The sequence below is a fragment of the Saimiri boliviensis genome, chromosome 6 (genome assembly GCF_048565385.1).
Source record: "Saimiri boliviensis isolate mSaiBol1 chromosome 6, mSaiBol1.pri, whole genome shotgun sequence".
Taxonomy (NCBI): Eukaryota; Metazoa; Chordata; class Mammalia; order Primates; family Cebidae; genus Saimiri; species Saimiri boliviensis.
Genome location: NC_133454.1, coordinates 23251768 through 23268478, shown reverse-complemented (window position 1 = coordinate 23268478; position 16711 = coordinate 23251768). Strand labels below are relative to the sequence as shown.

The following is a 16711-nucleotide window of genomic DNA, read 5'->3' as shown; positions in this document are numbered from 1 at the left end:
TCACCGCAACCTCCGCCTCCCGGGTTCAGGCAATTCTCCTGTCTCAGCCTCCTGAGTAGCTGGGATTACAGGCATGCGCTACCATGCCCAGCTAATTTTTTGTATTTTTAGTAGAGACGGGGTTTCACCATGTTGATCAGGATGGTCTCGATCTTTTGACCTCGTGATCCACCCGCCTCGGCCTCCCAAAGTGCTGGGATTACAGCCTTGAGCCACCGCGCCCGGCAAGTGGTAGTCTTATAAAAACTGCAGTGCTTGCTGTTAGAATACATGAGCTGCACAAGATGTCCTTAAATCAATGTATAGTAGCTGTGGTTTGTAGTCTCTGCTGCCTGGCCAAACCAGTACCTTAACTACTCCCCTTGGCTTTGTAAGTATTGTCATTGTATTCTTTCAAAGAAAAAAAAAAATCTGGAACAAAGTGTACAGAATGGGGACAGTATACCATCTGCCTGTGTGCAAGCCAAGAGGAAAATGTAGGAGCTGGTAATGATCCAAAAGTTTTTTTGTGCATATAAAATGGCATTTCATTTATATTTCCTTAGCACAGGATTCTAATTATGCTTTATATCCTTACAATGGTTAGCACACTAGGCTACAAATAATTATGTGGTTAATCAGACTCCCTGTTTGGCTTGAGCAGTCTGACTGGTCTCAGACAATTTTAATAGGGAAAGGCGAGATTTTTTTTTCAGATGTGTTTCAGTGTTTACGGAGGGCCAGTGGCTTCTCGCCATGGTGACAATAAGGTTGCTAGGCTGGGTAAGGCCAAATGTGGAAGAATGGTGCTCCAAACAGTTCTACTGAAATGAATGGCTGATGCCACTGGCAATTTTCTTCAAGTTCTGGTTAATTTCCCATGAAATAACTGCTTGGCACACATCCGAGCAGTTCCTTTATTTATTGTTTCTTTGTCTTGCCAACAGGAGGGTCAATCAATACTGAAACATACAGTTTGAACCAAGCATATGTGATGCCCACTGCACAATACACTGAGGTCAGTAACAAAGGGATGAAGGGGTACTTCAGCTTCCAGGAGGTGAGAGGGAATACAAATTCACAGCAGACTTCCAGAGGCCCCAGGCCAAGCAGGTAGAAAGTTTCCAGCCAATTAAAAAGAGGTTTTTCCTTTCTGAAGGAAAAAGGAGAGAAAATTCTGATTTTACATGAGTCATCCTGGTTTAGCAAACATTTTCCTAGCTAAAGCTTCCCCATCTGCACTACCTTGTTGTCAATTATTATAGCCAAGGCCAGAGTCAAGAGCACATTACATTTCACATTTAGGACCAAGTACAGAGGCTCATGCCTGTAATCCCAGCACTTTGGGAGGCCGAGGCAGGTGGATCGCCTGAGGTTAGAAGTTCCAGACCAACCTAGCCAACATGGATAAATCCCATCTCCACTAAAAATACAAAAACTAGCCGAGCAGGGTGGCACAGGCCTGTAGTTCCACCTAGTCTGAGGCAGGAGAATCGCTTTAACCTGGGAGGCGGAGGTTGCAGTGAGCCGATGGCACCACTGCACTCCAGCCTGGGCAACAGAGTGAAACTCTGTCTCTAAATAAATAAATAACTAAAAATAAAATAGAAGTTTCACATTTAGGAAAAATGATAATGATATGCCTTATATTATCTCAACAATCCAAATTTATCCATTCATCTACTATGCTGTTACTTAGCTCAAGCTGCTCAGAGAATTTGTCGTGAATTTGAAAGAGGTGAAGGGGTTGGATGCTGTGACACTGGAATAAGAACATGAGAAACAATATAGAATTGAAGATTTTAAAAAATTATTTTTTGAGATGGAGTCTTGCTCTGTTGCCCAGGCTGGAGTGCAGTGGTGTGATTTCACCTCATTGCAACCTCTGCCTCCTAGGTTCAAGCAATTCTTCTGTCTCAGCCTCCCGAGTAGCTGCGATTACAGGCACTTGCCACCATTCCCAGCTAATTTTTGTATTTTTTGTAGAGATGAGGTTTCACTATGTTGCTTGACCAGGCTGGTCTCGAACTCCTGACCTCAACTGATCTGCCTGCCTCAGCCTCCCAAAGTACTGGGATTACAGGCATGTGCCACTGCACCTGGCCTAGCATTTTAAAAATATTTTTTATTTTGGTAAAATATATATAACATAAAATTTGCTATTTGTTTAACCATTTTTAAGTCTACAGTTGAATGGTATTATCGATAATGTACACTCATCGCCACTATTTGCTTTCAAAATATTTTCATGACTCCAAACAGAAACTCTGGAACTGTTAACAGTAACTCCCCATTCCCATGTTCCTTCAACCTCTAATCTACTTTCTTTCTCTACAAATTTGTCTGTTCTAGAATTTCATATCAGTGGAATGATACAAGACTTGTTCTATTATGTCTGGTTTCTTTCACTTAGCATGTTTTCAAGATTTATTCATGTAGCATGTATTGGAACTTCACTCCTTTCTTTGGCTGAATAACCCATTATATGTATATATCACACTTCATCAGGTATTTGTTGATGGACATTTGGGTTGTTTCCATCTTTTAGCTGCTGATAATAATGCTGTGATGAATATTGATTTACAAGTACCTGTTGAGTCTCTGTTTTCCATTCTTTTGGGTATATATCTAGGAGTGGAATTGCTGGGTCATAGGGTTATAACTGCATTTTAACATAGTTAATTACATAAGTTTTTATGGATACAACCAGATATAAACCATAAGCAAGCTTTAAAAAATTATAGTTAACATTACATACAGTTTAGAAGAGAAAAAATTTGGCCGGGCGCGGTGGCTCAAGCCTGTAATCCCAGCACTTTGGGAGGCCGAGGCGGGTGGATCACGAGGTCAAGAGATCGAGACCATCCTGGTCAACATGGTGAAACCCCGTCTCTACTAAAAATACAAAAAATAAGCTGGGCATGGTGGTGTGTGCCTGTAATCCCAGCTACTCAGGAGGCTGAGGCAGGAGAATTGCCTGAACCCAGGAGGCGGAGGTTGTGGTGAGCCGAGATCGCGCCATTGCACTCCAGCCTGGCTAACAAGAGTGAAATTCCGTTTAAAAAAAAAACAAAAACAAAAACAAAAAAAAAAAAAGAGAAAAAATTTCCACCTATAATTCTGTAATGAAATTTGTACATAGCCAGGCGCAGTGGCTCATGCCTGTAATCCCAACACTTTGGGAGGTGTGGTGGTTAGATCACCTGAGGTTGGGAGTTCAAGACCAGCCTGACCAACATAGAGAAACCTGTCTCTACTAAAAATACAAAATTAACCAGGAGTGGTGATGGCGTACCTGTAATCCCACTACTCGAGAAGCTGAGGCTGGAGAATTGCTTGAACCCAGGAGGCAGAAGTTGCAGTGAGTGGAGATCACACCATTGCACCCCTGCCTGGGTGACAAGAGTGAAACTCCATCTCCCCCCCCCAAAAAAATAATAATCAGCCAGGTGCTGGCATGCCTGTAATCCCAGCCCAGCTACTCTGGAGGCTGAGGCTGGAGAATCGCTTTAACCCAGAAGGCAAAGGTTGCAGTGAGTGGAGATTGCCACCACACTCCAGCCTGGGCAACAAGTGCGAAACTATGTCTCAAAAAAAAAAAAAAAAAAGCAACTGTACATAGTATCTTTTAGTTTTTTCCATATGCATCTGAATTTACATTGCTTTATTCATAAAGCATATTTTATGTTCAGTTTTTTAGTTTTTGAGTTTTCATATAAGATTTTAATTTAGGCTGTCCTCAAAGACTCCCCCAAACTAGATACAAACTACGATGTCTCACCTGAATGATGGGATTGAGTGATTTCTCCTTCTATTTACCAATTGTTTTGTAATGTTGTTATATTACTGTTAAACTTAAAAATAAAATTTGAAAGGCATATCTGACCATTTAGGGGTAAACAATTCACAAGAGTAAATATAATTTAATTTTTTTTCATTACCTGAATAATGTCTTCAGTGAAGAAATACTATATATGGTGAATAGTAACATGAGTAAGATTTTAATGGGAAGTTCTGTTAAAAGAACAGAAAAAAACAAGATAATTTAGCAGATGAGAGAAAGATTTATGATGCTTAAAGTAATATAAGCATACTGATACAGCTATATAGTGCTAATAATACTTTTTAAGCTTAATTTTGCATTTTTGTGACATCTAGAGATACTGAGAATGAAGAGCAAATGGGAGGTTTCATTTAAGAGAATGAATGATCTCTCTCTTTTCAAGAGATTTTAAGATTGTTTAAATCAGATGTATTGATCTCTAGGCCTAGATCAAGAGAGCATGGTAGTCAAATATATCTCTCTCAAAAGAAGCTGTTTACCTGGTGCAGTGAAGAGCAGAGGAAAGAGGGAATAATGTCCTGTTGTGGTCAGAATCAGAAAAACTGAAGCATCTCCTGCTTTTCCCACAGACAAAAGGCTAAAAATAAAATTTGTTATAATAATTTCTTAAAACAACTGATACTACATTTGCAAATAGCTTAAATAAGCTGCATCTCTTATTACTTTAGAACTGGCTTAGGCATAGAAGAACATGCTTTCTGAACAGTGTTTGAGAGATATTTTTTTAAAACAAAACAAAACAAAAAAGAACATGCTGATTTTGCCACAAGTTCAATTTAGTTGAGAATATTAATTTTTTAGTAGGAAACTTTAAGCAATCAATAGCATGTGGCAAACTAAATCAGGGGATATCTATATAAGAATCTTCCTTCTGGCTGGGCACAGTGGCTCACACCTGTAATCCCAGCACTTTTGGACACCAAGGCAGGCGGCTCACCTGAGGTCAGAAGTTCGAGATCAGCCTGGCCAACATGGCGAAATCCTATCTCTGCTAAAAATACAAAAATTAGCTGGGGATGGTGGCAGGCCCTGTAATCTCAGCTACTCAGGAGGCTGAGGCAGGGAGAATCACTGCCCAGGAGGCAGAGGTTGCAGTGAGCCGAGATCACACCTTTGCACTCCAGCCTGGGCAAAAGAGCAAGACTGTCTCAAAAAAAACCAAAAAGGAATCTTGCTTCCCTGAGTAATCGCCTTCTCCAAAGACAGAAATGTGGGAATGGGAGCTGCCTAGTGGTGGCAGTCAGGGAAAGAGGACTTGGCGTTTCATTTCCAACCCTATAGCTCATCTCTTGGACAATGCCCTTCACCTGCTGGTGTTGGTGTGAATTCAGACTACAGACATGAAAAGTTTTCTTGGCAGGGCGCAGTGGCTCACGCCTGTAATCCAAGCACTTTGGAGGCCAAGGCGGGTGGATCACCCGAGGTCGGGAGTTCAGGACCAGCCTGACCAATATGGTGAAACCCCGTCTTTAAAAAAAAAAAAAAAAAAGGTTTTCTTTTATTTTTTAATTTGGAAACTCCAAGCTGCTAAATAAATCCAGACAAGCCATATATAGGCCTGACAAATTTGCTTATGAACTTTCAGAGCTTAAATGGTTTCTCAAGATTTAAGGAAAATATCAAGAAAAAAGGCTATTATTACCATTTATCTATCTATTGGGTTTCCACTATACCTAAAATGGACACTACGACATTTAAAATGCTTTTTTTTAGCATGGCATAGTGGAAAGATCATAGATTCTACATCATAAGATTCAGGTCCTAACTCTGCTTCTTGTGAGCTTTTATGACATTGGACAAGTCACAAACACTCTGAGCCCTAGATTCTTCAGATGCTAAGAAAGGAATAGGCCTGTTTTGGTGGCTCAAACCTGTAATCCCAGGGCTTTGGGACACTGAGGTAAAAAGACTGCTTGGGCCCAGTGGTTTGAGACCAACCTAGGCAACACAGCAAGACCCTGTCTATACCAATAAAAAATAAAACAATCAAAAGGGAATAATACCCATTTATCTTTTTTTTTTTTTTTTTTTGAGACAGGGTCTCCCTCTATTGCCCAGGCTGGAGTACAGTGGCGCCAACTTGGCTCACTGCAAACTTCACCTCCTAGATTCAAACGATCTTCATGCCTCAGCCTCCCAAGTAGCTGGGATTATAGGCATGCACCACCATGCCTGGCTAATTTTTGTATTTTTAGTAGGGATGGGGTTTTGCCATGTTGGCCAGGCTGGTCTCAAACGCCTTAAGTGATCTACCATTTCAGCCTCCCAAAGTGCTGGGACTACAGATGTGAGGACCATGCCTGGCCAATTATCTTAAAGATTATTGTGAGGCTCAAAAGAAAGAATGCAAAACAAAAACAGTTCTGGAAAATCTGAAAGGTAGTACAATATCAAGTATTATTCCAGAACAGACTTAATCGTTACTTTGACTAACAACACTTAACAAAGAACCATGGGATCTTATTTTCACAGACAAGATGACACCAAAGCCAAGGATTTTTCTATAACATACTGCCCTTCAGTGATCAGAACTAAAAGCCCGGTTTCATGGTACTTAATTACTACAGTGCTTCTTTCCCAAAACGAAGAAACAGGAACAGTACACGCATTTTTGCATACCTTCAGGGGTCCAAGAATCCCAAGTTAAGCATCCCTGTTCTGTCCTAGTGGAAATCTGTTCCTACACATCTTTGTTTTTGCCTATCCTGGTGAACATGACAAGAAGGGACACAGCAAACGGAAAATCGGATCATTGTGAAATATGCCGAAATGCTCACTGGCTGAGCTATCTGCTTACCTCATTGGGAGAATTGCTAGAAGTATGGCTTTTTCATGGACATGCCACCCAAACATAAAGGAGCTCAAGGCACAAAGAATTAAACATCGGAGAAAGCCTCTGGGCCCTTGGGGTTTAAACCAAAGACAGAAAATAGAAGGCTAGAAACAATAGGCAAAGATAAACTTCAGTATCATTTGAAATAGACTTTACAGAAACAGAGTTCAGGTGAAGGCAATTTGCATCATCTCTGAAAGACAGCAGATCTTAGACAATTCTTCATGAAACTAGAATCATTCATCACTTTGTGCAGTCTACCAAAAGTTAACATAAAAGCAACAACTCAGAAAAAGTTGGCATTTGATGTATATATTTAACTCATTAAAATTAATTCTACTGGATGGCATGGTGGCTCATGCCTATAATCTCAGCACTTTGGGGGCCAAGGTGGGGAGATCACTTGAGGTTAAGAGTTCAAGAACAGCCTGACCAACATAGTGAAACTCCATCTCTACTAAAAATAAAAATTAAAATTAAAAAAAAAAAAAAATTAGCTGGGCATGATGGTGCATGCCTATAGTCCTAGCTACTCAGGAGGCTGAGGCAAGAGAATCCCTTGAACCCAGGAGGTGGAGGTTGCAGTGAGCCGAAATTGCACCACTGCACTCCAGCCTAGGTGACAGAGTGAGACTCTGTCTCAAAAAAAATTGGCTGGGGGTGGTGGTTCACACTTGTAATCCCAGCACTTTGGGAGGCTGAGGTGGGTGGATCACAAGGTCTGGAGTTCAAGACCAGCCTGGTCAAAATGGTGAAACCCCATCTCTACTAAAAACTACAAAAAGGCCAGGCGCAGTGGCTCACACCTGTAATCCCAGCACTTTGGGAGGCTAAGGCAGGCAGATCACCTGAGGTCAGGAGTTCAAGACCAGCCTGACCAACATGGAGAAACCCCATCTCAACTAAAAATACAAAAAAAAAAAAAAAAAAAAAAAAAAAAAGCCAGGTGTGGTGGTGTATGCCTGTAGTCCCAGCTACTCAGGAGGCTGAGGCAGGGGAATCGCTTGAACCCAGGAGGCAGAGGTTGCAGTGAGCCAAGATCATGCCACTATATTCCAGCCTGGTAACAGAGCAAGACCCTGTCTCAAGAAAAAAAAAAAAAAACTTACAAAAAATTAGCCAGGCACAGTGGCAGGTGCCTGTAATTCCAGCTACTCAGGAGGCTGAGGCAGGAGAATCGCTTGAACCCAGGTGGCAGAGGTTGCAGTGAGCTAAGATTACACTACTGCACTCCAGCCAGGTGACACAGTGAGACTCCGTCTCCAAAAAAAAATTAATTATACTATCAAAATTAATAATTAAGTTCTGGGATATACAGCCTAAAAACTTATTACAACTTCATAATTAGTTTATTAATAGTTCATTTATTAATGGACCTATTTGGTCAAACTACAGAAGTTCTTAGATACTTCTGAGCCAAGGAATTAGCTTTACCATATTAATAAATATCTAGCTTTGTGGTACGGAAGGCCACAGAAACTATAGGTAACTCATAAGGCTGAAATTTTAGGAAAAAAGTTTTACCTCAATTAAAACCTGTGAACAAAAAGCCAGCAGAGCTTAATTATCTACATATCTAACTGTCATATAATTAATTGGGGTCAGGTGGTTGCTAGTAGGTTTGAAACATTCAGAAACCAAAATTAAAAATGAGTGTAATTATAGATAGGATTGAGTTGTTTATATTGAATTCTACTAAAATTATACCATGAAATTGAGGTGACTGCAATCACTAATGAAATTTTAGAAACAGCTGGGCGCGGTGGCTTACACCTATAATCCCAGTACTTTGGGAGGCCGAGGACGGGTGGATCACGAGGTCAAGAGATCAAGACCATCCTAGTCAACATTGTGAAACCCTGTCTCTACTAAAAATACAAAAACTAGCTGGGCATGGTGGCGCACGCCTGTAGTCCCAGCTACTCGGGAGGCTGAGGCAGGAGAATTGCCTGAACCCAGGAGGCGGAGGTTGCGGTGAGCTGAGATCACGCCATTGCACTCCAGCCTAGGTAGCAAGAGCAAAACTCTGTCTCAAAAAAAAAAAAAAAGAAAGAAATTTTAGAAACAAAAGTTTCTAAAGTACTTAGAATGAGGCCTCTAAGAGCATCTTACTCGACTCATCCTAGGCTCAAAAAGCCAATGTCGACTTTCTCAACTCATTATCACCATCAAGACAAAACATCCACGCTGTCCAGATACAGTATGAATTTTGATCATTTAGCTAAGGAGGAGAAAAACAAAACCAAATCTGGATATCCCTCTCACAAACATTTCTTCCTTTCTTTGCAGTATGGTCCATGCCTCTTCCTCCCTGGGCTTTTCTTTTCTCCTTCCCTCAGGGTAAACAGATGGTCTAACAGCCACTGGCAGGAATCTCTCTCACAAAGGCTTTACCGGTAATCCTTCCTTATGGTGTTCAAAGTTACTCTAAGAATTGCTAGGAAATACTTCAATCTGCAGAAGGATTACAGGCATGGAATTTATCCTACAGTTGGAAGAGCTTGAAAGCTGAAATTTAATCAGCCAGACAAAAGAAAAACAGAGAAAACTCAAGAAATGAGTACCATCTGTTGAGTTCTTACCAATATGGCAATCAGTGTGCATATAAGCGTTGCCAAGGGAGTCACAGAGGGAAGGACTGTATGTTGGAACTGCTGAACCAAACCACTTGTCATTGAGGCCTTGGGAATCTTGTTGGGATCAAGAAATTTCAATTTCAAACCTATTAGAGTAAACAGATATTTTGTGTTATTTTTATCACTGAGATACCACATATTAACAATTCTTTGAGAAAAAAAAGTAAGCTACTAAATCATATTGCTGCTTAGAGGCTAAGACTTCATGAATTTGATCCTATACTATTCTACTCAAAATGCCTCTGGTCTTAAATTATAATATATCAAGCAGCTCTTTGCACTGGAACAGGGAATTTGTGCAGCTTATAGGAAACTTGCCAGCAGTTGGCACAAATGGTAACCTGCTCTCATCTCTGAAAGCAAGCTTCTAGAACAGTCTGCTCGTGTCATGAAGGAACCTGGAATCCTTCATATCCTAAGGAGAATACCTTGTGTATTCCTAAACATAGCATCCAGTGTCTTCCACGATCTTGTAGCCCCTTCCCACCTGCCAGCCTCATCTCTACTTTGTTAAATGCAGCTGGGCCACAGTGAAGTAACTGTGGGTCCTCAATATACCACTGTCAACACCTGTGTCCCTCTGCTCAGGCAACTCCCTTTGCCAAGTTAACTTCTAATTCAATCACCTGAGAAAGCTCCTACTTGCTCTGTCACCCAGGCTGGAGTGCAGTGGTGCAATCTCGGCTCACTGCAGCCTCTGACTCCCAAGTTCCAGTGATTCAGCCTCCTGAGTAGCGGGATTACAGGTGCCCACTACCACACCAGTTAATTTTTGTATTTTTAATATAAATGGGGTTTCACCATTTGGCCAGGCTGGTCTCGAACTCCTGACCTCAGGTTATCCGCCCACCTTGGCCTCCCAATGAGCTAGGATTATAGGCATGAGCCACCGCACCCAGTCGAGTGAGCTCACTCTTACAGTGTTCACCACAAGGCATTACACTTGCTTATGTGCTCATTCCCTCTACTATACTGTTCCTTTAGGGCAGGAATGATGATGATTTCACTTCTATCCCTAGTACTTAGGAGTTCAATAAATACTAAGCCAATTCAGAGAATGACAATACAAGCCCCAACAAGCTCCGGGTAACAGGACAGTTAGGGACAGTCTGAGCATCTCTAGGGCCCTGTTGAATGCCAGTGAAAATGACTGCAATGTAGGAAAGATGTAGATTACCAAAATACTTTCTATTTACTCACCTCTTTCCCTTTCCCCTTTGGCCTGCTGATTCTCTTATAGCTAATAACTATCTCCCTGAAACAGCTGTCTAACTCTGACACTGACTTTCCATATAAAACATCTTCAAAGAAGGCTGGGCGCGGTGGCTCAAGCCTGTAATCCCAGCACTTTGGGAGGCTGAGGCGGGTGGATCATGAGGTCAAGAGATCGAGACCATCCTGGTCAACATGGTGAAACTCCGTCTCTACTAAAAATACAAAACATTAGCTGGGCATGGTGGCGCGTGCCTGTAATCCCAGCTACTCAGGAGGCTGAGGCAGGAGAATTGCTTGAACCCAGGAGGTGGAGGTTGCGGTGAGCTGAGATCGTGCCATTGCACTCCAGCCTGGGTAACAAGAGCGAAACTCTGTCTCAAAAAAAAAAAAAAAAAAAAATCTTCAAAGAGACAAACATACAAGTGAGGGTACAGTGCAGCTTCCTGATTCAGACAAGGCAACTGGCCCTTGTACCTCACACTATGCTGACTGTTTAAAGCTTTTTTGGAAATATAAATGTTCTCTGCGATTTCCCCATTAAAAAAAAAAGAAATATAAATGTTAGGAATCACTCTGTAAGAATGCCATGTACATCAAGGCTAGATTCACAGTGAGTGACACAGTGACACAGTGTAAAAGTCATCACATACATAGTGTATGATTTCCTTCAAGTACTTATCAAAAACAGTAATAGCAGCCACCATGCATGGAGGATCTATCATGTGCCAAGGGCTCTGCACTTAGTACTGTTAGCCCCCTGAGGTAGAGAGATGGAGTAACCTGCCCAAAGCCACACAACTAATAGGTGGTAGAACTGAACTCAGGTTTGTCTGGCTCCAAAGTCCCTGATACTGATAACTTAGTACTTTTTAATTCTTGCTTCAGTTCCTCACAACACACTGTATAGGAACACGAAAAGTATTTATGCTTTTTGTATAGTGAGGAAAATAAGATGAAAGGACTTGCCAATGCCAAACAATGCCATAGCATTTTATGCCAGTAGGCCTCCAAACCAAGTCATCAGACTCTAGATCTGGAGTCCCAAGGGCCAAATCTATGCCCTGTGCCTGTGTTTTTGCACAGAACTGAAACTATGAATGGTTTCTACTTTTAAAAGGTTTTAAGCAAGCTCATGCCTGTAATCCCAGCACTTGGGAGGCCGAGGCGGGCAGATCACCTGAAGTCAGGAGTTCAAGACCAGCCTGGCCAACATGGTGAAACTCAGTCCCTACTAAAAATAAAAAATATTAGCCGGGTGTGGGTGGTGTGTGCCTGTAATCCCAGCTGCTAAAAGGCTGCTCAGAGGCTGATGCAGGAGAATTGCTTGAACTCAGGTGGCAGAGGTAGCAGGGAGCCAACATTACACCATTGCACTTCATCCTGGGTGATAAGAACAAGACTACATCTCAAAAAAAAAAAAAAGAAAAAAGGTACACAGAAAAATATAGACACAGACACACACACATACTGTGTGTGGCCTGCACAGCTTAAAATATTTATTATCCGGCAGTTACAGAAAAAGTTTCCGGACCACCACTCTTGATCATGCTGTTTTCCACCAAGCTAGGTTGTATTCACAAATGAGAGGCTGTGAGTTATCCAAAGTGAGTTATTTTTAGTGGAACCATCTCAAAGCATAACTTATTTTTCATTACAACCCAAATTTTAAAAAGCACAGCCTAGGTTTTTCATTTCTTCTTATCTCATGTTAAAATGCAGGGTTCTTTTCTTTTCTTTTCTTTTCTTTTTTTTTGAGACGGAGTTTCACTCTTGTTACCCAGGCTGGAGTGCAGTGGCGCAATCTCGGCTCACCACAACCTCCGCCTCCTGGGTTCAGGCAATTCTCCTGCCTCAGCCTCCTGAGTAGCTGGAATTACAGGCACGCGCCACCATGCCCAGCTAATATTTTGTATTTTTAGTGGAGACGGGGTTTCACCATGTTGACCAGGATGGTCTCGATCTCTTGACCTCGTGATCCACCCGCCTCAGCCTCCCAAAGTGCTGGGATTACAGGCTAGAGCCACCGCGCCCGGCTCAGGGTTATTTTCTTTATTGGTTTAATATCCAGAGTCACAACTTACATATTCTTCTTTCTTCTTTCTTATATATTTAGGTTTAAAAGTGGGGTGGGCCAGGTATGGTGGCTTGTGCCGGTGATCCCATCACTTTGGGAAGCCAAGGTGGGAGGATCATATGAGACCAAAAGTTTGATACCACTCCGGGCAACAGAGTGAGACCTTAGACTCTAAAAAACAAAAATTAAAAACTCAGCCAGGTGTGGTGGTATGCACCTGTGGACCCAGCAACTCAGGAGGCTGAGACAAGAGGATAGATAATTTGAGCCCAGGAATTTAAGGCTGCAGTGTGGCTATGATCTCAACACCATTGCACGCCAGCCTGGGTGACACAGTGAGACCCTGTCTCTCTAAAAATAAGTAGAGGTTTGAATAGGAATGGTGAGAAGGCGAAAAAATGTAGGGTTAACTGCCGCTGCCGAATAATGTTTTTAATTAAGGGAAAAAATTACCTTTATAGAGTGTCTAAATATTTTACTTTTTCCCCAGGAAAGGATCAATAATAACCTCATTATCACAAGGAGCTTTTATAAGGAAAACAATCTGTTTATTGCACTAACGCCTCAGTTCCAAGAATTGCCCCAGCTGTTCATCCTAAAAGCTGAAATGCAGGACTGAAGAACAAACAGTTCAGCCACATTTAAACACAAAGGTTTTCCTGTTCCTCCATGTGACCATTTTTTCAATATTCAGACTGGGTAAACAATGCTTGCTACCATACCGATGACAGACAGCACTTTGTCCAAAGCATTGTACAAAGCCCAGAAGTTTGGAGCCCAATACGCATGGCAGAGGCCCCTCTTGAAAGGAAAGAGTCGGGAAAAGACTTGAGGCAGCTGATTCTGTTGAAAAGAGAAATGAAACTGATTAAACAGTCATCAATCCTTTCCAAATTTGAAAAGAGAACTAGGGAACTCTCTATGGTATGTGTAGAAAGTTATGGGGTCTGGGTTCCAGTCTCTATTCCTTCAAGTAAGTGATTGTATGCTCCTGAGCAGTTCACAGAACCTTTTTTTGGTCTCACTTTGTCCACTGCCAGTGGGACAATATACATTAAAATACTTTAAATACAAGTCCATACTATAATAATGGAAGAATTTACAAGCTACAAGGCAGAACACAGACTGCAGCTTATCCATGTCTACTAGGGTAAAGGAGAGAGCTGGGAAGACTACAAAAGATGTGATGCATTTTGGTTTTAGTAAGAATTAAAATTAATTATTGATTTCAGGGCAGGGAAGAAGGGGAACAAAGAAGATATCTGAACATTTGTTAAACTGTATGCACTTTAGAATGTTTACTGTCCATGTAAGATTGCAAAATTATTGATTTTTTACAAATGCATTTTATCAAGTAGGTAAACTTAAAAATACAAAACATAAGGGCCGGACGCGGTGGCTCAAGCCTGTAATCCCAGCACTTTCGGAGGCCAAGGCGGGTGGATCACGAGGTCAAGAGATCGAGACCATCCTGGTCATCATGGTGAAACCCCGTCTCTACTAAAAATACAAAAAATTAGCTGAGCATGGTGGCACGTGCCTGTAATCCCAACTACTCAGGAGGCTGAGGCAGGAGAATTGCCTGAACCCAGGAAGCGGAGGTTGCGGTGAGCCGAGATCGTGCCATTGCACTCCAGCCTGGGTAACAAGAGCGAAACTCCATCTCAAAAAAAAAGAAAAAAAGAAAAAAAAATACAAAACATACAAATCATGAAGATCAATTATGTGTGTGTCTGTGTAACATATAGTTAAACATATAAATGTATATACATATTTTAATGTGCACAAAAATGTCTGAAAGAATACTACCCTACCCGGCAGGGCACAGTGGCTCCAGCACTTTGGGAGGCCGAGGTGGCTGGATCACCTGATGTCAGGAGTTCACGACCAGCCTGACCAAGATGGTGAAACCCTGTCTCTACTAAAAATACAAAAATTAGCCAGGCATGGTGGCACGCACCTATAATCCCAGCTACTCAGGAGGCTGAGGCAGGAGAAACATTGGAACCCGGGAGGTGGAGGTTACAGTAAGCCGACCCTGCACCACTGCACTCCAGCCTGGGCGACAGAGTGAGACTCCATCTCAAAAAAAAAAAGGAATACTACCCTATCTTTGGAGAGTCACATTGGGTGGGAAGAATAAGAAAAAGTAGCTTTTACTTATTTTATATATTCCTGGCTTTATAATATTTTCTTTTTTTTTTTTTTGAGGTGGAGTTTCGCTCTTGTTACCCAGGCTGGAGTGCAATGGCGCGATCTCGGCTCACCGCAACCTCCGCCTCCTGGGTTCAGGCAATTCTCCTGCCTCAGCCTCCCGAGAAGCTGGGACTACAGGCACGCACCACCACGCCCAGCTAATTTTTGTATTTTTAGTAGAGACGGGGTTTCACCATGTTGACCAGGATGGTCTCAATCTCTTGACCTCGTGATCCACCCGTCTCGGCCTCCCAAAGTGCTGGGATTATAGGCATCAGCCACCGCGCCCGGCCGGCTTTATTATATTTTCTAAACACCAACAAACAACATGTATTAAAAAACAAACAGAAGACTTACCAAGGCTAGGAAAGGACCCAATGAAAGAGCAGAAACTAGGAAAACAACCAGTCCCAGGGAAATAACACGGACAAAGCTGAAACTGTTCCATCGAATAGACCCATCTACAGAAAAGGAACATTAGCATTAACCATAACCTGTATCATGTGCTACAACTAGAAGTATCCCACAATAGTACACCAATCTATTCATGATGCGGCAAGAGCAAAGTGAGAATGGGTAAAGGGCTTATAGGATCAGTAGGTGAAAAGATATCTGCTGTGCTTCATAAAATCTTATCAAGCAAGACACCAACTCAACATAGTAAGGAAAAAACCGAAAATGTTTTTGCTATCAGCACCAAAACTTGCCTGGTTTATTTGCAGTGAAACAGTAGGATCGCAGCAGATATACACCATAAGCTGGTGCTACATAGAGGTAGATGTGCTTGAAATGTAGAAGAACAGCAAAGAGAAATGCTCCTTCCATATGCCTTTTCTAGAAGATTTAAAAGGGAAATATCACTTTAAAATTCAGGGTAAATGAAATGCAATAATGTGGTATCCTGGATTGAATCCTGGAACAGAAAAAGACATTAGTGGAAAAATGGGTGAAATTCAAATGCACCAATGTTGCTTTCTTAGTCTTGATGAATGTATCATGGTTATGTAAGGTGATAATGGTTATGTAAGGTGACAATGGGTGAGGAGTACATAGGAACTCTCTGTGCTATTTCTACAACTTTTCTGGAAGGCTAAAATTATTCTACAAAAAGGTTATTAAAAATACTAAAAATAGGCTGAGTGTGGTGAGTCACACCTGTAATCCCAGCACTTTGGTAAGCCCAGGCGGGAAGATTGCTTGACCCCAGGGGTTCAAGACCAGCCTGAGCAAAATAGGGAGGCCCTGCCTCTATACAAAATTAAAAATAAAAATTAGCTAGGCATGGTGGTAGTACCTGTAGTACCAGCTACCCAGGAGGCTGAGGTGAGAGCATCTGCTTCAGCCCAGGAGGTGAAGGCTGCAATGAGCCGTGGTGATACCACTGCACACCAACTTGGGTGAGAGTGAGACTCTGTCTCTAAAATGAATAAATAAATAATAAATGATACCTACTTTGATTAGTTTTAATTTAATTTTATTTTTGAGACAGAGTCTCACTCTGTCTTGCCCCAGCTAGAGTGCAGTGGCACGATCTCGACTCACTGCAGCCTCCCAGGTTCAAGCGATTCTCCTTTCTCAGTCTTCTCAGTACCTGGGACTACAAAAGTGTACCACCATACCCGGCTAATTTTTCTATTTTTTACTAGACAGGGTTTCACCATGTTGGCCAGGCTGGTCTCAACCTCCTGACATCAGGTGATCCACCCACCTTGGCCTTCCAAAGTGCTAGGATTACAGGCATCAGCCACTGTACCTGGCCAAATACCTATTTTTAAATATGTATTCTGAAATACAAATATAGTATCTGGGATATGTTTTAAAATAATCTGTGTGTGTGTGTGTGTGTGTGTGTGTGCACGCGCGTGCGCATGCAGAGATCATTGTACTATTTTCTTGCTTTTGTATGATTTAAATTTTCTATAATAAAATGTTTT

At 41.8% G+C, this 16711-nt stretch overlaps 1 protein-coding gene across 10 annotated transcripts in view; it reads right to left on the bottom strand.

The window, feature by feature from the left end:
• Nucleotides 1–237: 237 nt before the first annotated feature.
• The window catches only part of ALG8 (ALG8 alpha-1,3-glucosyltransferase), a 37090-nt gene continuing 20616 nt past the window's right edge, over nucleotides 238–16711 (bottom strand). For 4 of the 10 annotated variants that reach the window (XM_074400401.1, XM_074400399.1, XM_074400400.1 and 1 more), the window contains 8 exons: nucleotides 15485–15611; nucleotides 15135–15238; nucleotides 13304–13424; nucleotides 9239–9378; nucleotides 6621–6760; nucleotides 4303–4400; nucleotides 3921–3993; nucleotides 238–1132 (listed from right to left, as the gene is read on the bottom strand). In XM_074400401.1, the coding sequence (XP_074256502.1) occupies nucleotides 901–1132; nucleotides 3921–3993; nucleotides 4303–4400; nucleotides 6621–6760; nucleotides 9239–9378; nucleotides 13304–13424; nucleotides 15135–15238; nucleotides 15485–15602 (1026 nt within the window). In that variant the 5' untranslated portion in view covers nucleotides 15603–15611 and the 3' untranslated portion in view covers nucleotides 238–900. Of the gene's footprint in view, nucleotides 1133–3920; nucleotides 3994–4302; nucleotides 4401–6620; nucleotides 6761–9238; nucleotides 9379–13303; nucleotides 13425–15134; nucleotides 15239–15484; nucleotides 15612–15932; nucleotides 16026–16711 lie in introns of all 10 variants that reach the window. The other 6 variants (XM_074400403.1, XM_074400404.1, XM_039462297.2 and 3 more) reach the window with 6 other exon arrangements.